We start from the raw sequence: 24,113 nt of genomic DNA on the forward strand, positions 1-24,113 counted from the left end.
CTACAAGGCAGTCACCCAAAGGAGAAAGGGTAAGGATGGTAGGAAAAAACTATCAAAGACTGTGAGTCGTCGACGATACTATGGAGACAGTCCTGAGTGCCCACCTCCAGGTTTCTTAGGCAGCTCTTTGTTGTGTGTTCAGTTTTCTACTACTTGCAGACAAATGCACACCTGATACATCAATATCCAATGATGAGAATGAAAAGGATGAGGATGACTCGGTGAAAAGGGAAGAACAAAGACAAAAGTGAAAGGGCAAGGGGGATCAGTCTTACAGAGATCATCCAGTGGACCTTGTCCCATGGACAAGACAGAAGTCCTGACTAAAAGAATACACGTATCATAACGTTCGTTCAGTTCAGAGACACCCAATGCTCAAATTGCCTGTGTCAAATTTTACTCTGTCCTTCTGCGCTTTGATTGCTCATATGAAAGTGCATGCTTACACATTAAAGCTGGATGTTCTGGATCCTACAGAGAAGAGAATGGAACAGATTTAGAATCAATTTAGCATTTCTCTTGCAACCCATTTGGAGGAGTTCCCACAGAGAACTCGTCTGCCTCACCCTCTCGGCAGCCATATTTAATAGGATCTGAGAGGAAAAGTAAGTAGTAACACTGGATAGCCTGTTTGACTCTAGTATATGCTATTTGGAAATTCAGCCACTACGGCAAGCTGGCAGAATATAGGACATGGCCCTTGGAAAGCACTAGACTGATCAATATTTAAGAATGCACAGGCAACAGCAACAAATAAATGAAGCAAATGCGATAGGGATGCAAATCAATGATGGGTACGTATACCCTCAAAATAAGCACGAATCCCTTTTCGTGGCAGGAAACAGTGCAGCACTAAATGCTCCAACAGTTCATTGCGCAGTCCCAAGACGCTGGTCTTGCATACAGAAATGATTTCTTTATACTCAACATGACAGGTGACCCAATGTTGGTTCAGAAAGCAATGGATAAGCAAAATAACAGGCTGAGAACAGGAGCCAGCAACGGCTGGTCACGAATGAACCCACTAGCATACTCGCAGCATACTCACATTTAATTTTTATTTTCCAACAAAGTAAGTGCAAATATCTTTAGTCTGATTCAGTAACATAGCAGCCAAACCTCAGGAACCAATAAATAAGGACACTGACACGCCAATACCCCTTGGCCTTTCAGGCTCAAAGCTTCACAAACACCAGCCTTCAACAGAAGGGGCAAATGTCTCTCGACTCAGCAATTGTGTTCCATGTCCTTGTACAAACCATATTGTTTACACCCACCCACGTGCCCCCACAACAATTACTAAACTCATAACATAGCTTGAAATTCATAAGGGGTTAAAGCTATAAAATGCCTACTCGCCAATGTGTTTTTTTTTTAAGTTTCATTCTTCTTCCCTTCCTTTTAAACAAAGCTTTTGTTTCTGCTGCCCCCAGTGTATGACCGTTCATTAGGATGACATATCATTTGTTTATTTCTTTTCAAATGACACAGTTGTGTTTTTCTCAAAGAAACTGCCATCTTGTTTCTAATTAAACATGATGGATTCAGGGTCTTGGTTTGCCATCTGGGCCATATGTCTCAGAACATCCTTCTTCGTGATGATGCCAAGAAGTCTCCTGGAGAAGAAACAAAATAGAGAAAAGAGGTCAGCCTTGCAATACTGACTCATGCCTGTCCCTAATCCCCAGCGCCCTTTCCACCTGGGCACACGGAGAGACAACATTTCCCAGCCTCCCTTGCAGATGAGTGGGTCCAACTGAGTGAGCTCTGGCCAATGGCGTGTGGGTGGAGGTGAGAGATACCCGTCCCGAGTCACCTGCACATTTCCTCTCTCTCCTCATCTGCCAGCCCAAGATAGAGGAGCCAGTGAAGGACCCTGAGGTCACAGAGGACTGAACCAGGAGCCACCAGATTCAAAGACCTGGGTTCTGGAATGGCTGTGTGGTGCAAAGCTCACACCTGCTGTAACTTGCACTGGATGTGAGTGACGTGGGAGAAAAATTAACCTTTATTGTGTTCGGCCACTGAGATTACAGGCTTGTTTATTACAGCAGTAAGCCTACGATGACTAATATGCTCCCCTAAATTTCAAGACTATAATCAATTAAAAAGGGCTTACAAAAGCCATTGTCAAAACTTGACCGCACCGCAGAAATTCCAAGTGTGAGGCGTTTTAAGCATAAGAAATTTTAAGTACAAGATAACAATTGGTTCTATTTTAAATCTATCTTTACTGGAAGGGTAAAGTTTGACATTCATCTCTGACCATATATGTAAATTACCTGCTCTTCCAAAATTCCATGGCTTTCAACTTACAAAAACGATGCCACTTCCCAGGGACCCTGGTATAGGGCCACCTATACTGTATACTGCCCAACTCCAGGGAGCACCATTCACAAACACTACATCGTAAACAGGGCCCCTGGATCATGCCTCACTCTCGATTTTATTAAATACTTAAATAACCACCTGCTGGGGTCAAATCATGCCCCCTGGGGAAAGTGAAAGGTTTGAAAGAAGGGGATGTTCGCAAGTTCTTCAGAGAAAAGAAGTTCCATTGCCAAATTAGTTTGCAAAACGCTGCTCACCATGTCTCCATCATCCCCAAGAAGAGGAGAATAGAGAAGTAAAGGATGGCAGTCTCACTCTGGAATCCTGTACGGCTACTGAAATGGCAGGTTTCTACTCTGTATCTGGGTAAAATGATGATATACCAAAAAAAATCAGAAAACACAACTGTAATACACTGTCATTTATTTAATTAAAGCCAAACTATGAAACTCATCTCTTACTAATAGGAAGTGAACATGAAGAGGGGCCGCAAGTACACGGAGCAGTACTCCAGTCAGTGACAGCTGGTGAAAGGGACACTGGTTAGTGAAACTGTCAGCCAGAATTCTCACTTCCTTGTCCCTGACCACACTGGATCTTAACCTCGAAAAAGCGACTGATTTCTTCTGTTAGTTTCCCCATCTATCACACCGGGGGAGAGAGCAGATACTACCTCTGCCCCTCCATCTTATAGGAGCATCTTCAGGTGATAGGAAAATAGCAAAAAGGGCCTTTAAAAACACGCTAAACAAAAAGAATAATGACAATACAGATGACAGAACACTGAAAGAAAGGACCATGACTAACATGCTAATCAAAAAAAAAAAAAAAAAAGATGGGGAAAAAATGTAGCAAGCACAAAAGAATTAGAAAATCAACATTTTGCAACCCCCAATGTAATAATTAGTTTAGCCAATAATTATCGATGGATTCCAAAACCATCAGGTAAATGGTTGCTGGACAACAGAAAATTCACATGGTCTCAAAGTATCCCTCCACAGATTACGTACAAAGAGAAAAATGTCCCTTTACTACAGAGGGCTCTGGCCATCCCCCACTCATCTCAGTGATGGAGCTTATCACCAACAAAGTCAGAGAAGCTGACATTATGACATCATCTACATTGGAACACTGCCCGAAACTCGAAACTACTTAAACCAAATCATACCATGAGGAAGCAATCAATCAAATTCAGAATGTGGGACTACTGGTCTGGATTCTTAAAAAAAAAAAAGAAAAAAAATCTATGTCATAAATATCAAACAAAAAAGGCAGGGAGCCGTTCTAGATAAAAAACAAAAGAGGCAAAACAACCAAATGCGATGTCTGAACCTTGAAGGAACTCTGGACTGAAATTTGACATGAACTAGGTATTGAGTGATATACTGAGTTACCATTAATTTTGTGTCATTATGGCTCAGTAGTTATGTAAAAGAATGTCCTTAGTCTTAGAAGACGTATGCGTCATACATAATTGGCAAAACTTGGAAGCAACCAAGATGTCCTTCAGTAGGTGAGTGAATATACAAACTGGTCCGTCCAGACAATGGAATATTACTCGGCCCTAAAAAGAAAGGAGCCATCAGGCCAGGAAAAGGCATGGAGAAACCTGAAATGCACATCACTAAGTGAAAAGTGTAGCCATCTGAGAAGGCTACACACTGTGTGATTCCAACTCTAAGACATTCTGGAAAAGGCAAAATGATGGAGACAGTGAGAGGATCAGGGGTTGCCAGGAGGTTAGGGGAGAGAGGGACCAATAGGCAGAGCACAGAGGACTCTAAGGGCTGTGAAACTATTCCTGATGAAACTACAATGGTGGATACATGTCATTATACATTGGTCCAAACCCACAGGATGTACAACACCAAGAGCGAATCCTGACGTAAACGATGGATCGTAGTTTATGATAACATCTCAATACTGGCTCATCAACGCCAACAAATATAACACACAAATGTAAGACTTGACAGTAAGGGCATCAGAGAGAGGACCAGAGAGGGAACTCTCTACATTCTGCTCAATTATGCTGTAAACCTTAAACTGCTTGAAAAATAAAATCTATGAATTCGAGAACACAAAATTCTTAGGGGGAAGAAAGTGGTTGCCTGAAAGGGGGTGGGTGGTGAAGGTGGACAGAGCCAGGAATTGTTCCTTCCAGCTGTTTAGAGCTACTTGACTTTAACAGTGCTCACAGATCACTTTAAACACATTTCTGAAATTTATTAAAAGAACAGTAAAATCGAAGATGCCCCGTAAAACAAGATGCTATTATACTAAACCTGCCAAGCTGAGTCTGCGTCCTGATGGAGTTAGCTTGGTCTGCGGTAACAAAGCACCACAGACTAGGTAGGTGGCTTAACAACAGAAATGTATGTTCTCCCAGTTCTGGAGGCTGGAAGGCCAAGATCAAGGTGCTGGCAGGTTTGGTTTCTCCAGAGGCCTCTCTCCTGGGCTTGCAGACACCACCCTTTTGCTGTGTCCTCACACGGCCTTTTTCTCTGTGCAAGCATCCCTGGTGTCTCCTCTTTTTTTTTTTTTTCTGCGGTACGTGGGCCTCTCACTGTTGTGGCACCTCCCACTGCGGGGCACAGGCTCCGGACGCGCAAGCTCAGCGGCCATGGCTCACGGGCCCAGCCACTCCGCGGCATGTGGGATCTTCCCGGACCGGGGCACGAACCCGCGTCCCCTGCATCGGCAGGCGGACTCTCAACCACTGCGCCAGCAGGGAAGCCCCTCCTCTTCTTTTAAGGACACCAGTCCTATCAGATTAGGGCCCCACTTTTATGACCTCATTTAACCTTAACTACCTCCTTAAAGACCCCACCTCCAAAGACAGTCATATTGGAGGCTGGAGCTTCAACATACGAATTCGGGGATGGGGCGGGGGGGACACAGTTCAGTCCATAACGGTCCTTCAACTCCCTTTAAAATCAAAAAGGAATAGTTAGAAGGCAAGCAGCTTACGCCTATAATACACCACTAAGAAAGCTGCGATCTTCAGAGAAGTGGCAGCACGTGAAAAGGTGAAGCACCTTCTCATCCGCGGTGGGAGGAGTTCCGTGGCTGGCGGCCACCAACTGGCAGACACTCCCTCAGCTTAAAAGGCTCTTTCGTTCTTTCGGACATTTCTTTTCTACTTGAAAGCCTGGCTGAGGACACTGCCCTCCAGAACACCTGGGGAACACCACTCAAATTGGATGGCGTCCATGTTCCTCGGTAGATGACAAGCTCCTGGATTTTTTGTTTTTTTAAACGCTTTTTGAGCCACCTCCAGTTCTCCCTCACATAGATGCTCAGTAAGATGCTGATGAAACCAATGCTGCTTTGAGAAAAAATGACTTAACACAGACACCCCTCCCATATCTATAAAGCCTGGGTTTTGTTCCCTCACAGTCATCCTGGAGATAGTATCAAAAAGTCAGGCACATGCAGTCCTGACAACCCCATCTTAAAGCTTGGTAACTATGTCTGAAAGTCAAGCTGGTTATAATGGCTCTGGGGAAATATGAATTCAGGAGCTGCCTTGGGTTCTGGCATAAATTGTGCCTGGCCTGCGACAGTAAGTATCAGAAAAAAAGAAAGTTGAACATCCTCCCAACAGGAGGCAGCATTAAATCCAGCGGGGTTTGTTAGTGGTATGAAGTGTCCTACTTGATATAAATCAAGTGTTTAAACTTCCAGCCCCTTTGGGTAGCAGTTCAAGTGAATCTGGGGAATGATAAACAGTCCATCTATGACCATGAACATAATTCAGATTAGAGCAGCTGGGCTCTTGTGAGAAGGCCACGCCGCCCAGGCCCCCAAGGCCCACATAGCAGGGCTTGGTGGAAGCTGACACCATCTCCCCTGCTCGCTTTTTCTTTCTAGATCCTCTGTGGAGAAAATCCCAAATTCACTCTTGGCCACTGGAGGCTTCCTAGACTCCGGCCTTAGGGAGACAAAGACTTCCCTGGCTCCTGGTCTGCTTTCACGATCACCTGGGAGCCCAGGCCCTGAGAAATCCTGCAGACAACGCGAGTCAAGGGTACGAGCTCGAGTGCTCGGCCTAGAGCAGGGAAGGCACATGGCGACGGAATACATCAAAAATGCGAGCTGGCTTGAGCCGTGCCTGCCCTGGCTCAAAGCCCGAGAAGATGAAAGGCCCCCAAAACAAGGATCTCTTGCCAGCACTAATGTATCAGCATCTGTGTTTGTTTAAAATATGTAGAGCGAGAGAGAGGGTGCGATTGTTTTCTCGCAGAACATTCGGAGCCAATTTCGACACCCATATCTTCACAGGAAAACCTCACGGGGCTCCGTGAGGTGTGAGCGGGCGTTGAGGGCAGCATTTCCTGCCAGAACTGGAGATTCCAATGATAACTGACATTGGATTATTATTTTAAAGGAAAAGAGAAACTGCTATACACTTGAGACGACATGGGTGATCACGGTGGTATTTCTGCCGAGAGCTGGAAATTCAGGTTCATCGGGCTTCAGCAGTTTGCAAAGTGGGGACCCCAACCAGCAGCAACCCCCGGGAGCTGGTTAGAAATACACATTCTCGGGCCCCCTCCCAGGTCGGAGGGATCAGTAGCTGCAGGGGGGCCCGGCACTCTGGGTTTAACCTAGAGGTTTACTCCTCTGGGGGATTCTGACGCCTGCTCAAGTTTGAGAACCACTGAGTTCCTTTAAAAACCACCAGCAGAAATGACCTCTAGCCTCAAACACTTATTTATTTGTTCCTTATTGATTGCCCCTCTCCATGTGCAAGAAATACCGCAGCTGCAGTCAGAGCTAAGAAAGACACTCGTCCCATCGGCTGAGAGTCCTCTGGGTCAAGTGCAAATTCAGCTCCTTGTAGAGCCATGAGCAGGGCGGCAGGAAGAAAGCCTGGCACCAATGTCTCCACAGCCCGTACCCCACCTCCCACCCCCCAGCCCATAAAGGAATCAACTGGGCAGAGAATCCTAGGTTCCGGGCTACCTGGACCGAGCCAATCTCTCGCTCCACCCAAGCTTCTGAGGCCCTGGAATTTAGGGAGAGCCCCGGAGCCCAAAGCACGGCCCACGGAGCACTGCACCTCTCACATCACCACGAACCTTTGATCTCTGCAGTGCTGGTTTCCTGGTTCGTGATACACAGAGCGAAAGCAATTATTGCTGCGGCGGAGACGATGCCACGGGCCACCAACCTCTCGGCTCTGCGATAACGTTTGAACACGTGAAGTTGTTTCGAACCGACCGATGTGTTAGAGAGTAATCTGAGCATACTGTGGATCTCACGTGTGCTCACGGGTGATTTCATCCACAGCAAAGTCCAGGGGGACAGAGAAAAATGCCCCGGCCGGGCGCACCCAGGGGCGTGGGAATACTTAGCCGCAGCTCTCACGATGCCCGCTTCCACAAGCCAACTGCGGGGCTTTCTCAAGGGGAAGGGACAATAAACTGCCTTTTTGATACACCTCTCAACCATTTAATGTGTGCAAATGTCTGACCGTTTTTATGAGATTCCCATCTCTTTTTTTTTTTGATCTGTCCCTGATGAAGTGTTCGAGCGTCGTGCGCCTAACCCTACTTTTCTCATCAGCCCTGAGATCCTTCCTTGTTGCTCGTTTCTGCAGAGCGCCGTGATGTGGAGGAATGTGTCGTCACATCGCAACGTCACAGAAGGAGGGACCAAACCTTCTCCCAGAGCCAGGACCGCTGCGGGGGGCGGGGGAGCCCCAGCCCCGCCCCGTGGGCTCCTCCCCTCGGGGCTCCGCCTTCAACCTCAGGGCGGAGACAGCAGCCCCACCTGGAAGCCTGAGTCCCAAGCTCGCTGGCAACGCCTCCTCCCGGGCTCACCTACTGACATCTCTTCCGAGCACTACCACCCACCCACCCCGCCCCGGTCCCCGCCAGTCCCCCAAGGACTGAGCCCGCGTCCCCTTCACCTTGTTCCCCCCAGGGTCCCGCCACTCACCCGCTCCGCGTCACCAGGCACTGGCGGAGCCCCAGCTTCCGGAAGATGTCCACCACCGTCTCCATGGGGGTGTGGTCCGTGACGGTGAAAGGGCTGAGGTTCAGGACGCGCCGCAGCTTCAGGGGCTGCGGGCTGCTGGCTGGCAGCTCAGGGGGCTCCTCGGTGAAGTACATGACCGAGTCGCTCACGATGCCCTCCTGCCTCTGTCTGGCGTTCTCTGGAATGGGCGAGCAGGACAGTGAGCCCCACGAGACTCCCTTGCGGAGTCCCTTCCCCCCCATCCCATCCCACAGCAACACACGACTCCCCCCCCCCAGCAGCCTAGGATCCCACAGGGGAGGGGCGCAGAAGGCAGACTCTACATTCTTAACGAGAAGCTTTGTCCAAACATCTGTGAAATTGGCATCTCTCTCTCTCAAGCTAATGCTGTGCGAGACCCCCCTGCTGTGACCTGATCATTCACTGCCAAAGTCGTGCAACGCGCGCCTGACCAGGCTACTTCCTTTAGGGAAATGCACTGCTTCTGCCTGGTCGCCAGGGCACCCAGGTGGCCCAGGGCCTGCCACTCTTGCTTTCCTGACACACCTTCACCTCATCAGGGGCTGAGGTTTGACGTGAAAAGGAACCTCACTTAGCTGCCCAATGACCTTAATACATTTTTTTTTTTAACAAACTAACGTATAACTGGCCCAGTTGGCATTATAAATCCTGAAAGGAACAAGAAACCAAGAGGACCATCCTAGGCTCACAGCCCAGAAACGCAGCTCAGTCTAACGATGACCCTTGGGACCAAAGAAATAATCCTAGAAAAGCTGCATTCCCCCCACCCCTTGGATCGCCTCTCTTAAATATGGGCCATTTTGTGGATTTCTCAAAGAAAGATAGTAAAACTGTTATGGTAACAATTAGCCTATTTCTATCTGTAGGCAGGCCCACGTGAAAGAAAGCTGAAGAAAAGTAGGGTAACAGGAACTCATTAGAAATACAGCTTTATGCAGTACTAGAAACCTAGGCTATTTTAAGTCACACATGAAATAAATCCATCGGTCTCAAGATATTTCTCCAAGGCGATTTTCCTTCTGTTGGAATTTTAATCTTTCTTTTGGTTCATGGGAAAAGGTTAGGGAAAATGTACAGCAAGGCTTGCCTTAAAATGGATCCTGGTTTCTATAATACATTTTTTTTTTTTGCCTTCTCAAAGACTACTATTCACCTATATTGTTCTTTGAAAAATAAAATTCTAACTGCTGGCTCTAAAGCTATTTATTGCAACAGCGTACTCTAATGGAAAACTGGCAGCATTCGGGGTCAGACCGAGTTTGAAAAAGGGTCTCTGTTTAAAAGGGGAACAGAGGGCCCGCTGGGCAAATGCCTGCACAGTATGTGGGTCAGGTTCAATCGAGTTACATCAGATGGAGTACAATTCAACCACAAATACCAGATGAAACTGATGCACAACATGTTTTCAGACGTAGATGCCACACAATACACACTGTGCATTTCTCTACTAAATCGAGATGGTTCTGTCCTGAAATGCTAAGGTGGGCGGCAACAGTCAACACACACTTATCGCTCATTTTCATAGACCGACTGATTCTCTAAAAGTCCCATGTAACAGGAATCCCATCTATTTCAACAATCCAGTTGAACATCAGGATTGGATCAAGCCACAAAACCCAATCAAGAACTGATCACATGGGCTTCCCTGGTGGCACAGTGGTTAAGAATCCGCCTGCGGGGACTTCCCTGGTGGCACAGTGGTTGAGAATCCGCCTGCCAATGCAGGGGACACGGGTTCGATCCCTGGTTCGGGAAGATCCCACATGCCGCGGAGCAACTAAGCCCGTGTGCCACAACTACTGAGCCTGTGCTCTAGAGCCCATGAAACACAACTACTGAGCCTGTGTGCCACAACTACTGAAGCCCGCACGCCTAGAGCCCAGGCTCCACAGCGAGAGAAGCCATCGCAATGAGAAGGCTGCGCACTGCAACGAAGAGTAGCCCCCGCTCCCCGCAACTAGAGAAAGCCCGCACGCAGCAATGAAGACCCAACACAGCCAAAAGTAAATAAATAAAATAAATAAATTTAAAATAAAATAAAAATATTAAAAAAAAAAAAAAAAAAGAATCCGCCTGCCAATGCAGGGGGCACGGGTTCGAGCCCTGGTCCAGGAAGATCCCACATGCTGCAGAACAACTAAGCCCGTGCGCCACAACTAGTGAGCCTGTGCTCTAGAGCCCATGAGCCACAACTACTGAGCCAGCGTGCCACAACTACTGAGCCCGCACGCCACAACTACTGAGCCTGCATGCCACAACTACTGAAGCCCATGCTCCTAGAGCCCGTGCTCCGCAACAAGAGAAGCCACCGCAGTGGGAAGCCCGTGCACCACAACGAAGAGTAACCCCTGCTCACTGCAACTAGAGAAAGCCCGCGTGCAGCAATGAAGACCCAACGCAGCCAAAAATAAATAAATTAAATAAATAAATTTTTTAAAAAAAGAAAAGAACTGATCCCATGGATTTGCTGAGTCCTCTCATAAAACCAAATACAACCTAGCCAACTGTCAATTCACTTGGTGAAATGAATAACAAGCTTCTATTGCCTCTGAATCTACTGATTGGGTTAGAAGCCCTGATTCTAACAGCACCTAGCTCCGTGAATTCTTGCTCAGCACTGCATTCCCAGTGCCTGGACAGTGCCGAGAATACAGCAGACACAAAACGGTATTTGCCAAGTGCACACATGCGTCAATCAACCAACAAGTGGATGAACGAGTGGGGAGGTCTACTGAACGTCGGTGTCCTTGGCTCTGCCCGTCACGTAGAACAGGGCGTATCTCACAAAGGAGGCATTAGGAAGGAAAGCCCTGAGCTATCCACGGCCAAACAAGAATCAAAGGCAACAGCTGGGGTCAGAGCCGGAGACCTGAGCACTGCACCTTGGTACTCCAAGAGTAGCAGCTGTGGCTCTCTCCAGAAGGGCTCTCTGTGAGGCCACTTTGGAGCTCTATTATAGAGACCTATCTTAAAGCCTTGCCTGAACTTTGGGGGTGGAGGTACGACGCACAGCCAAAAGCTGGTGAATGGAAGAATCAGCAAGAAAGCTCTCCTCATCTCTCTACTGGGGGAACCATCTACTTCCACTTTGGACAAGAAATCATCTATCACCAAAATGCCTGCAACAAACTCCAGCACGTAAGTTCACAGAGGGCAGAGCCTGGCTGCTGTCATCCCTGTCCTCCCAGCTCCCAGGACAGCACCAGCACACGGTGGATGCTACACGAAATATTTCCTGTACGAAAGGGTAAACCAAGCCCTCACCCAGGGCATGATCCAGTGCTATGAGAGTATAGGCTCCCAGACCCCAGGGACTCATGGGAACCTGTGTTAGAAAAGAAGCCCCCCCCCCCAAAAAAAAAAAAGATAGCCCAACATTACATGTGTAAAAGGCCTAGAAGATAAGAAAAGCACTAAATATTAACCAGAGCCTTCTACGGTGTTGAAAATGTGGGCACCTTTTTAATTTTCCCTTTTGCTTCTGATTTCCCCAACATTCTGAGTATTACTTTTACATTAAAAAAATGTAATAAACTTCATTTTTGTTGTAAAGATCATTTTTGTTACGTCTAAATTTTTGTTAGCCCCTAGACTTTTTTAAATTGTTGTTAGTATTCGGGGTCTGCTGTTCTATTCTACCACAACTACTATCAGTGGCTGCAGCTCCTGAAAAATGATGTACCTTTTACGAGCGCCTGTTAAGGTCATTCAACGTGACAGTCCACTTGCCAGCAGCAGTACGATCATAATGCCAGGTGCAGGGAGGGTAGTGAGGAAAGTGTTGATAAAGTGAATTCCACAAACTATGATAGGCCAAGAAATTTTAAAAGACTGGAAATAATCACGTATCCAGTAAGTGATTACAATGGCTTTAGAGCAATGGTTCTCAACTGGGAGTAATTCTGCCTCCACCCTCAGGGGACATATGGCAATATCCAGAGACATTTTGGGGTCTCATAACTGGGGGGATGGGGTTGCTACTGGCCTCTAGTGGGTAGAGACCAGGGATGATCCTACAATGCACAGGACAGCCCCTCTCAACAAAGTATGATCCAGCCCCAGTGTTAATGGCGTTAAGGTTGAGAAACTCTAATCATGTTTTTAGGGAGGTAATACGCCATCATCCTGTTCATTAAAAATGCTTCCATAGGGACTTCCCTGGTGGCGCAGTGGTTAAGAATCCGCCTGCCAATGCAGGGGACAAGGGTTCAAGCCCTGGTCCGGGAAGATCCCACATGCCGCAGAGCAACTGAGCCCGTGCGCCACAACAACTAAGCCTGAGCTCTAGAGCCTGCGAGCCACAACTACTGATCCCATGTGCCACAACTACTGAGCCTGCGTGCCTAGAGCCCATGCTCCACAACAAGAGAAGCCACCGCAATGAGAAGCCAGCGCACCGCAACGAAGAGTAGCCCCCACTCATCGCAACCAGAGAAAGCCCGTGCGCAGCAACGAAGACCCAACACAGCCAAAAATAAATTAATTAATTTTTTAAAAAAAGAAAAAAAAAATGCTTCCATAGATAAACAACACGGTCCTACTGTATAGCACAGGGAACTATATTCAATATCCTGTGATAAACCATAATGGAAGAGAATATAAAAAAGAATGAATATATCTATATGCATAACTGAATCACTTTGCTGTACAGCAGAAATGAACACAAGAATGGAAATCCACTCTACTTCAGTAAAAAAAAATAAAAATAAAAAAAATCTTTTTTAATTTTAAAAAAGCTTAGGCAGATGCCAGACATCAAAGGTTAAAAAAATGCTTCCATAAAACAGACGTAATTGACAAGAAAGGTTAAAATGGAAAATTAGAAGCAACTATAGTGGTGGTCAGTACAAAGGTGATGTGGTAAAAAAGTAAAAACTATTTAGAGGAAAAAGCAGATGATTTTCTGACAAGTTATAGTTTATAAGGCACGGAGAAGTCCCTCTGCATGTATTTTTTCATCCCCAGCAGAAAGAAGCACATGACACCATTGTTCTCCACGGCCTATCCCAATCATAAACAAACAGCTCTCCCAGGAAGAAACCTCTTTATCCCTAAAGAACCCGTCCAAAAGACCTGACACGCATCTTGTTGTTCAGTTCTGGACATAGATCCCTTTCTGCAAGTGGGCCTCTTCCACATGCTGCAGAATCATCAGCAAATCATCCACCAGGCAAAAAAAATGAGCATTCCCTTAACCCTGGCCCATGACTCTAAGTTTCCATCCCTTTAATCATCTCTGTGGCTTCCCACTGAGTCCCCTCTGGATCCAGCCTCACTTAACCGTGGAACTCAAGACTACAAGAGCCCGAGCCTGCTGAGCATGAAAGCGCCTCGTGTCTGCAGAGAGCACCAAGAGGTAAAGTCCCATCTACCAGGAACCTGAACAAGGGCCACATATGGCCCTACGTGTGAGTACGTGACGGTGAAAGGGCCACGTTTCCGAGGTGCTGCGACTAATGGCTCTCAAAGACAAAGACAACAGCTATGGTTCGGCATTCCAGAGATAGACTAAAAATAAGACATTTTCAGCTTCACGGGAGCAGCTGATACCTTTTTAAACATGACACGTGAGAAAAAAATCTTCGCCTCATTTACTACTCTTTTCTTATCTTGGATCTATGTAAAATCTCTGCTCCTGAGTCCCCTAAAAGGGAAACTAGCATGGGATCATTACTAGCTAAATGCTTATGTCCTATTTCTATATTCACAAAAGGGCGTCTAAGTCTGCAAATACAGGTAATGAATTTCTCCACCGCAGTACAGGACTTTTCTAGATCCACGGAGCAGGAAAACAGCTTTTGTCACTGCTCACAGCCAAACACTCCTTGCTTTCCCGCAAACCATGTAAGTGGCAGCTTCCACACTCTCATCGGTGTCATGGAAAGCATAAAGGTATTATTTACACCGCGTGCTGCCTCTTCAGACATTCCAAACATAGCTGCTAGGAGGGCACTGGGTTGGCAAGCTTACATTTCTTCTCTAACCGGCTGATGACAATTACTGCTTCCCACTTGATTACAGTAATGGGTTTCAGCAAAATTAGTAAGCTCTCTCTTAGCAGGTGTGCTTGGAGCTACACAATAGGTAATGGATTCCGTGACATTTATTACTAGAGTGTTTAAATTTCAACCTTTGCTTGAAAGATGTTAAGGATTGAATAAATGTTTAAAGCCTGCTGATTACATTAATTTAAAACAAACCCAACCGTACTATACAGCTTTTTAAAAAAAAAAATCTCATTATTTATAAGGCAATGGTCATGCCCAAAGGCACCTACCTGTTAAGCGACAGGATGTATAATAAAGAGAAGCACCATGGAGCACTTAAAGCACAAATGTACTTTCGTGTCTAAAATATAAAATCAACTGTTGCTTTGGGGGAGGTAAATATGTTTGAGCAACAAGCTAAAATTAGAGGCTCTATAGCTTATTTAAACTTATTTTTATAAAGCCTTTAATGAAGATACTTTAAAAACATTTTACAAGCTATTTAACATAGCAAAGAGGTTTTAGAAATTCAAAGGGAGAGCCTAAGAAATAGTTAGCAAAGGGCAGGGATAAGCTAAGGTGTGTTCCCAGTGGGGCATTCGACCATCATACCTGAAAAAGCCCCCCTGGCAAACTTCACAAGTGTCGTGGAAGTACAGCCATCAAGGGCACACGAGCCATGTCATGGGCCCCGGCGTACCGTGAGATGCAGGGGTGCTGAGCTGGAGGGCATTAGCGTTGACCACGCGCCGTGGCTGCGCTCTGCGGCTCCCTGCCCCTGCTGCATCAGGAGGTCCGGAGGGATCACCCTGGGGGAGCCCGCTAAGGCCTGCCGCCCCTCCCTCCTGGGCCTCCAAAGACTCACACCCGGGCCTCTGTCTCTGGAATCCTCCTACCTCCCGCTCCCCTTCCAAGGCGCTCACCCCTGGGCCAACGGGAGCCCCGGGCTTCTCTGAGCCGCCCGTGTCGGGAACATCCAGCTGGGCATCATCCCCTCTCTGTTCTCCCAACTAGGCAGCCTGCCCCTCGGCCCGGCTGATCCAGTTAGCGCACGAGGAGGAAAAGCATCCCACGGAACTGACTGGACCCACGTGGGCCTCGAACTGATGGCACCAGACATCGTCGCGAAGTGAAGGGCTTGAGCGGCGCCGAGGGGGGTGTCTGAGGCCAAGGGCTCAGCATCTGAGTCGGTCAGCCTGCCTGGAAGTCTGTCTCTGCGAGTAGCTGACCCGGCCAGCCCACCGCTTCCTGCTGAGCTTCGCCCAGTACGTCCCTAAAAGGCGGAGCGCGTCTGTCCTAGCGGGAGGGACCCAGGGGGCTGCTTGCAAACGTGGTGGTCGGTGTCCAGCCAAGAATGCCTCCGACAAGACACTGTCCCTCACGCTGTGACTTGGGGGCGGCAGCAGCAGCACAGAGAGGGAGCTCGGGAGAAATGCAGGGTCTCGGGGCCCACCCCAGACCTACTGCAGTCTGGCCAGACGCCCAGGTGAAACGAATAAGCATTAACGCGTGAGAGACCCTGGGCTGAAGCCCTCCTACCCTCGTCCACTCTCTCGAACCTCTTTGAGAATGTCGGGGCACAGAGGTGCCATTCGTCTCCGTGAAACGGCAGCCACCTGCTTTACTCACTTATGGCAAGAATCAGCTCCCTCCTCTGGGCGAACCCGATGAGGCGCTCCGAGTCCCTGGAGACGACCACGGGGAAGCCGTTGTAGTCGGTCTCCTTGATGAGCGTCTCCACGTCCTCGACGGTCATGCTGCCCTGGGTGAGCACGGACAGCGGCGGCTCCCCCCGCCGTGGCCGCATGACGTCGGTGGCCAGCGTGCGGTGGGTGAACTCGTCCTTCACGTCCAGGAACGGGTACCCATTTAAGTGGATGTGGGCCTCGTAGATGCCTTCCTTCCCAAAGGCGTCAGCCACCCACTTGCTGGTCACGGCTGCCGCCATCAGGGGCACGATGTACTCGAGGCCACCCGTCAATTCAAACATGATGACCACCAACGACACCGTCATCCTGGTAACTCCACCTGCAACCAAAGGGAGGAATGAAATTGCAGGACTCGACGCCACACCCGCAAGAGGACATGAACTGTGGAAACCGAGAAGCCGGCTCTACCCTCCCGGCACCTGTTCTACTGAGACAGTCCAACACGGCGCCCAGGCTCGTACCTCTGAGACAGAGGCCAGGCTCGGTAAACCCAGCCTAGCATCAGGAGCCGTAAGTCACATCTCCCTGACGGGCTCTTCTCCCATGAGGGACAGCGAGTTGTCTATTCACCCAGGACCACACGCCTTGCTTTTTGGTGAGTGGAGCCTACTTGGGCTTTGCAGGTTTCTGACTCAGCAAGCTTCACTCTCTACCAGAACCCCTCGAGCTGGAAAATTGTAGAGACTATCCGCTATTGTAGATGGTACAGCTGCAAGGTGGTGGAGACCCCATCAGCCTGGGTCCCTGGATGACTGAGCAGAGGAAAGCCCTGTGCTACTCACATTTTACACACACACACACACACACACACACACACACACACACGGTACCTAGGCAGGCGGCAGCTCCCACCATGGCATACAGCCCTGGGGTGACGCAGTCTGCTCCGGGCCTGCACCAATTCCTGAAGATGATCCAGTCGTGGTGATGGTAAGCCAGTTGCTCCACGCCAATTCCCACCATCCTGCCTGCCATGGCCCCCACAGCCATGCTGGGGATGAAGAGACCAGACGGGATCTGCGGGGAGCGCAGGGGAAAGAAGCATGAGGGAAGGGGGCCCCATTCCCGCCGCCCCGCGGCCGGGAAACTCAGGCCCCCCTCAACAAGCTTGCACTTTGCTTCGGTCTTCAAAGGAGGGGCAACGCTTCAAAACATGGGTCACCTGGGAAACCATGGGACCAGTGATTTCACCTGCTTGGTCCTAGCTACCGTGACTTGGAGAAAATGCAATTTACACTTTCATTTCCTCGCCTTCAAAAGCTGGCCTAGTTTGCCTGCTGTGGATTAAAGAATGATAAGCCCCACTGCAAATGACATTCAAACTGCACATCTGTCACTTGAGATACTCACCACTTTCTCTCTCCCCTCACGTGTCATTCAGATTAGCTTTTAAAATTAAATGTCAAGCCACAGCATGAAAATGGAAAAGCAAGGCCTTCAACTGTTCACAGGTCAAAGAAAGAAGCTAAAAGCATCAGTGTAGTTGCCCTGCATCTTCCAAAAACCTTGGCACGGGCTGACTGCCCTCTTGTATGTACAGTGGCCAAACACCTGTCAGAGAGAGATGGGGGGCAGGTCCGTCTTCCTAACGAAGTCCATTTTCCCAAAAGCATTCTGAATATTTTCAAGCCAGGCTAGATGCAGCAAAGAAACAGACCATGGAAACTGAAAGGCCTTGGTAAGAGTGTATTTTATACTTTGCTGTGTGAAAAACATGTTCATTTCTCTAGTGATCAGACATGTGCTACAGAGCAGACTTGACTCTCTTCGTGGAGACTGCATGTGACCACCGATCCCGACCGGGAGCTGCATTTATGTCACCCCTACCCCACCCCCGCCCCCCGGCTGTCATCAATCTGAGGATGCAAGTGGATCTTTACCCAAATTCAAGTTAAGTTTGGATCCTCGGGTGTGATTTCCAGAGTGTGAGACATTCCTGAGGAAATCGTTCCTTTCTGAGCACCCCTTATCGCCCCCATCATTTAATGCCCTGTAACTTCAAAGCAGACTTCTCCCAGCAGGCACCAGAAGAAAATAAATCCCTTTGCATCACAGTCACCTATTTAATAACGTTCATCCCTCCTAGTTCTTAAGGCAAAAATTCAGGTTTGTGTTTGACCACTGCACCCAAGTACACAGCTTCTTGGACTTTTTAAAAATATTTATTTATTTAGGCTGTGTCGGGTCTTAGTTGCGGTACGTGGGCTCTTTCGTTGCTGCGCGCAGGCTTCTCTCTAGTTGTGGCATGGGGGCTCCAGATCACGTGGGCTCTGTAGTCTGTGGCAGGCGGGCTTAGTTGCCCCTCGGCACGTGGGATCTTAGTTACCACTAGGGATTGAACCCGCGTCGCCTGCATTGGAAGGCGGATTCTCAACCACCGGACCACCAGGGAAGTCCCTAGACTTTTTTTTTTTTAATTCGTAAGAATACCACAAAAAGCAACAGTCATGGAATACAAGGGGGTTCTGGAGGGTTCCCAGTATTCTGCTCCTGGTCCTGGGTGCTGGTCACACAAGTGTGTATGTTTTGTGAGAGTTCACCAAGCTGTACATGTCTCCATATGAATGATATACTCCAAGCCTTAGCTTCTTCACTTGTAAAATGGGGTTCTAAATGTCTATTCCATAGGCTTGCTGTTTATCAAAGGCGTTGTTTCTTGTTGATTAAAAGAATGTCAAGTGCCCTGCTCATGAGAACGCTCAGTAAAGGTCACCTGCCCTTTCCCCCTCGTCACAATCTTATTCTGGGGACTAGGGTGCTACCCCCAGAATGACAGAGGTTGCCTCCCTCCCCTGACACCTTCCCTCTCCCCTTCACTTACCTTCATGCCAAAGGTAAATATGGTAATGACGATTTTGAAGATCAGCGCCAGGGCCAGCTGCCACATGGCCGTGTAAACCCCGAGCCCGGCCGGGCGGTCAGGGATGTCGTCCACGGGCCGCGTCATGTTGGGGTCACTGATGTAGTCACAGAGCTGGGAGGACTCGAGGGCCCCACAGTCATTGAAGAGCTCGGATATGAGCTCGCTCGTGCTGCGGCGCGTGTAGGGGTTGGGGTAGGCCACGATGGCAGTGATGGCGGTCACCGCGATGACCTCCAGCACCGGGTACTTCCCCAGCTTGGTGGTTTTGCGCCTCCTGCACCAGGCGATGTTGCAGCGGATGAACAGGGTTCCCCACAAGCCCCCGAAGACCCCGAGCAGGATGAAGGGGAAGAGCTCGGCCATGTACCAGGGCGTGTGATACTCCACGTAGAAGAGGACGAGGCGGCTGTTCCCAAAGGGATTGATGGATCGCAGCGTGAAGGCTGCCACCAGGGCCGCAAAAAAGGACCGCCACAAGGTCTTTAAGGGAAAGTAGTAGCTGACCTGCAGCCAACGAACAGGTGGAAAATCAGAGACTGGCAGAACAAAGAGCCTCCCAGAGCCCCAGCCCCTGACCAGCAGCCACCTGCTGGCATAGGCCACAAAGTCACACTCAAGACCAAAGATGGGCGGTGCTCACTTCCTCAGCCTAGGTGTGAGGATGGCCCAAATGCACTAACGAACATATTTAAAGGACTCTATGTCTAAAATTGGAACGGATGCTAGTCAAGGTGTGTTTGAGCTATTTTTTAGGAGAAATGAGAATACTTCATCATAATTCTGTTTATAGCACAGAGACCCTCCTAAAAGAAAAGAAACCTCTGATTTGATTCTCCAGACAACAGATCATGGGTTGAAACCCCTGGCCCAGCAAATGTATCTGGAGGGCACATGAGTTAAGAATGGTTTGTACATTTTTAAATGGCTGGGGGAAGAGAGAATTATCTTGTGACATGTGAAATATTCAAAAGGACAAGACTTAGTGACAAGTGGTAATGATATAAAATTCAAACTTCAGCATCCATAGGGAAGGCCTTGTTGGAAGGCAGCCACACTGCGCACGTGCGTGTTGTCTGCGGCGCCCTCCACACTACAAGGGCAGAGCCCACTGGTTGCGACCGAGCCCTGAGACCCGCAAAGCCTAAAATATTTGCTACCTGGCCCTTTACAGACAACGTGAGCCAACTGCTGGACTAGATCCATTTGGGTTGCAAAACACAAAAATGCTTCATTATGTTGTTTATGAAAAAGAGAGAGGAGACTGCAAATCTCCCCCCAGAGATCACACTGGCAATTTTTCAACAGGACTTGGAAACACGGATTTCATGGCGAACACTGCGGCTCCTAAATGAGCTGCAGGAAGCTCTCAACCCTCCTTCGCGTCTAGTCCTCAGAGGGCTACAGAGGGAAGCCTCCAGCCGCCCCGACCCCCGCTGCGTTCCTCGGCGCTCAGAACCACGGGGCCCTCCAGAGCCCAAGCTCACCTCTTCCAGACTGAAAAGCACACCCCCGATCGGAGCACCAAAGGCGACAGAGACCCCAGCAGCGGCCGCGGCTGACAGCACCTGCGAAGCAAAGAGCTCGCCGTCAGCCCGAGGCCTTGGTGGCAGATCAGCGGGTACTGGTGAGCCTGGCCGGGGGGGGGGGGGGGGGGCGCTCCGTCCTGCACCTGCTCACCTCGCGCCTCTTGCCCTCGTTCTTGCTGTATTTGGAGAAGAGGCTGCTGAAGAAGTTGCCGCAGCAGCAGGCCACGTGCACCAGCGGCCCTTCCTTGCCAAGGCTCAGGCCCGAGGACACCACCAGCACCAGGGTGACAGTCTTGATCAGCAGGGTCCACTTGCCCAAGTAGCCCCTGATGATGAAGCCGCTCAAGATGGTCTTTATCTGAAACACAGGATGGAGAACGATGGGGAGTGAGCCGCCTCAGCGCCACGGCTAGGAAAGTAACCTCTCCCTCCTCTGAGAAGCATCTTTCAAACGGAGATGCACTAAATCATATGGAAGAGAGGCTGCTTTAGTTGTCAATTCCGCTATATTTTTATATTGAGAATTTATATTAACGCCTAATTTTATATATTAATGGAACCCTGAAACAATTTCAATGCATAGTAAATCTTAATAATTCCAAGAGTAATGAGAGATCATAACGAGGACTGAATAAGTAATTATCAGTCTCATTTTATTTATGGCATTTTATCTTGCACATTTTACCCTCTGTTGTGCTGAAAAGATACGTGTATCTATTGATTTTAACGGTTAATTTTTCACTACTGAAAGATGGCCAAGATAAAGGGACATCTGGCTGGCTATGTGACAAAGCAAATACAACAAAATATCAATTGAACTTCAGATCAGGGTCGGCAAACTATGGCCCATGGGCCAAATCCAGTCCACGACCTGTTGTGTATGACACACGAGCTAAGAGTGCTTTTAATGTTTTTAAGTGTAACATGTAAACAAGGCTACTAGCCTTTTAGTGAGAACAGTTCCTCAATTTTGCCTCTTGACCCACAAAGCCCAAAATATTGACTCTCTCTGCCCTTTATCGGAAAAGTCTGCCAACCCCTGATGCAGGCCAGGGGTATATGGGTGTTTACTGTCCAATTCTTTCGACTTTCCTGTATGTTTGAAAATATTCTTAATACAATATTGGAAAAAGAAGATGCTCAACATTCTAATAAAGATGCTCAACCTCTGGGGGATGTAAGGGTATCCGAATCCATGGCAACCCCTTCCCTTCCGTTGAATCTTGCCCTCTTGTATTGAAAAGCACTTTGACTACAGGTAGAGCTGCCTCGTGCTCCACTTGCAGACCTGCGACGCTTTGTAAATGCCAAATAATGGCTTTCTCCCTAAAGGTGCACGTGAATTTGCATAACGCTTTTAGAATTCAACGGGGTGCCAATCTCAGGGATTAACTTCATCTACTGGAGTCCTCTTCCCCCAAAACAGCGTTCTTCTGGATACAGAAGCATCACCAATGGGTAAGAAACATTTTACCTTCAACCTCTCCCGCCGACTGGCTGAAATGGAGTGAATGTTTACTCCCCAGCTAGCAATTTACAAGCCTGTAATCAGAGATTTATTAGACACTGAGTGAGGCAGCTAATGAAATTCATGGTCAGTATCCGTTTTCCCATCGTATAATACATAATGGGACAGTCTCAGCTCCTGTCACCATCAGGATGTTTTCATAACGTCAAAGAGCCTCCTAGTGGGCGCCAAAATCAGTTTCTCAAATAGCTATTACAGCCCTTCTCCAGCAGCGCTCTGTGGCATCACCTGGAGAATTAGGCACCAGGGAGGACCCCGAGATCTGATGTAACTGGTCTGAGGTGTATCCTGGGCATAGGAGGTTTACAGCCTCCCCAGGTGATTCTAAAATGCAGTCCAGGTAGAGAAGCACTGCTCTCGTCCTGAGAAGAGCAGTACAGGTATTCCTAATTACTCAATATTTAAGGGCGGTCCTGAAACACTCTTTGGCATCATGTCACCTGTGATGATTTGGAGAGGGTCGTGAAGTGAACTAGTCCTAGCAATTTTACAGGGCTGTGACTGGACCATTTCCATCTCAGGAATTCTTGATAGAGATCTGTTTCTTAATTCAAAGAGAAAGACCAACAGGGAGCGAGCGTGTGGGCATCCATTCGAAAGAACTCACTAAGATCCTTCCTAGAGGACGCGAGTGAGGGCTTCCAGCTCTACAATCAGATGGTATTTCTTGAACTAGCCTTTAACTATAAACGCAGACAAACTAGCGGTGGTTACACTGGTCTTTAACTAGTGCTAGCGGGCCTATCTGAGCCTGTGCTCTGGGGATCTCAGATCCCTTTATTTAAGGGACGTGTTAGTATGCCTGCCACAATCCTGCCCTTTCGTGTTGCCTGGAATAAAATTATCTGTAATTTTTTGTCAGCTAGTTAATGTGGATTTGGACCCCAGGGTACAGTTGAAGAGCGTAATACCATTTAGAAAATTACAAGCATCTAAATTAGCTGAGCCTTTGCCAGCCATGACATGTGGTGAATTGAACAATGTAAGAGGTATTTTGTAATTCTCTAAAATGACTTTATAAAATTGTCATGATCAAATTAGGGACTAAAGAAGGCAAATTCATTCCCAGTAGATGCCAAAATCCAATCACTTGCTTTAATTTGGATCAACAGAGACTGAATCAAGCAGGGCTTTAAGGCGATGTATTGCAGCACATTTGTGACTTGATGGCGGTAACTTTAAAACCTCTCTGGCAAACAAATATTTGTGAGAGAGTTCACATTGTATACAACTGAAACATCAACCCAAAGCAAGTTCTAGGAGGACATGATTTCTTTTTTTTCTTTAATTTTATTTATTTATTTATTTGGCTGCATTGGGTCTTCGTTGCTGCACGTGGGCTTTCTCTAGCTGCGGCGAGAGGGGCTACTCTTTGTTGCCGTGCGCGGGATCCTCATTGCAGTGGCTTCTCTTGTTGCGGAGCACGGGCTCTAGGCTCATGGGCTTCAGTAGTTGTGGCAGGCAGGCTCAGTAGTTGTGGCTCGCGGGCTCTAGAGCACAGGCTCAGTAGTTGTGGCGTGCGGGCTCAGTAGTTGTGGCACGCTGGCTCAGTAGTTGTGGCTCATGGGCTCTAGAGCACAGGCTCACTAGTTGTGGCGCACGGGCTTAGTTGTTCTGCAGCATGTGGGATCTTCCCAGACCAGGGCTCGAACCCGTGCCCCCTGCATTGGCAGGTAGATTCTTAACCACTGCACCACCAGGGAAGTCCCTAGGAGGACATGATTTCTTATACGGTCCACAGTGGTTTTATGAATGAAGCAGACAGTAGTAGAGTCATCCTTGCCCAGTTTGCTCTAAGTTCTGAAGCCCAAGAACTAGTGTGCACTTTTAAATGTGCTTTGTAGAGCTAATACAAGAGCATTTATTATACAGAAAAAAAATGGTCTCTAAATTTGTATTTTTTTAAATGTTTCAAAGGAATTTTTGACACTGGCTGGGACCTGGGACCCTTTGCTGCAGTGCTGCAATGCTTGCACCTGGACAAACATCTAGCAACAAAATACGAAGAAACTATAAGGGACTAAAAGTAACTGCATGCATGCCCATTTGGGGCAAATTCTGGACAACAAGATACAAAGAGACCAAAAAGCCCCACTGCCACTTCTGAAGAGCCTGGAGCAAACCCAGGGCACTGCACATGCCCCCTGCACTCAACACCACCAAAGG

At 48.2% G+C, this 24,113-nt stretch overlaps 1 protein-coding gene across 1 annotated transcript in view; it reads right to left on the minus strand.

The window, feature by feature from the left end:
• Positions 1 to 1,041: 1,041 nt before the first annotated feature.
• The window catches only part of CLCN4 (chloride voltage-gated channel 4), an 81,760-nt gene continuing 58,688 nt past the window's right edge, over positions 1,042 to 24,113 (minus strand). Inside the window, exons 6-12 of the mRNA XM_060087993.1 lie at positions 20,571 to 20,777; positions 20,378 to 20,458; positions 18,852 to 19,397; positions 16,861 to 17,047; positions 15,951 to 16,349; positions 8,275 to 8,491; positions 1,042 to 1,616 (exon numbers count right to left, since the gene is read on the minus strand). Of these exons, the coding sequence (XP_059943976.1) occupies positions 1,526 to 1,616; positions 8,275 to 8,491; positions 15,951 to 16,349; positions 16,861 to 17,047; positions 18,852 to 19,397; positions 20,378 to 20,458; positions 20,571 to 20,777 (1,728 nt within the window). The 3' untranslated portion in view covers positions 1,042 to 1,525. The remainder of the gene's footprint in view (positions 1,617 to 8,274; positions 8,492 to 15,950; positions 16,350 to 16,860; positions 17,048 to 18,851; positions 19,398 to 20,377; positions 20,459 to 20,570; positions 20,778 to 24,113) is intronic.

The sequence above is a fragment of the Mesoplodon densirostris genome, chromosome X, assembly GCF_025265405.1.
Source record: "Mesoplodon densirostris isolate mMesDen1 chromosome X, mMesDen1 primary haplotype, whole genome shotgun sequence".
In the NCBI taxonomy this organism is placed as follows: Eukaryota; Metazoa; Chordata; class Mammalia; order Artiodactyla; family Ziphiidae; genus Mesoplodon; species Mesoplodon densirostris.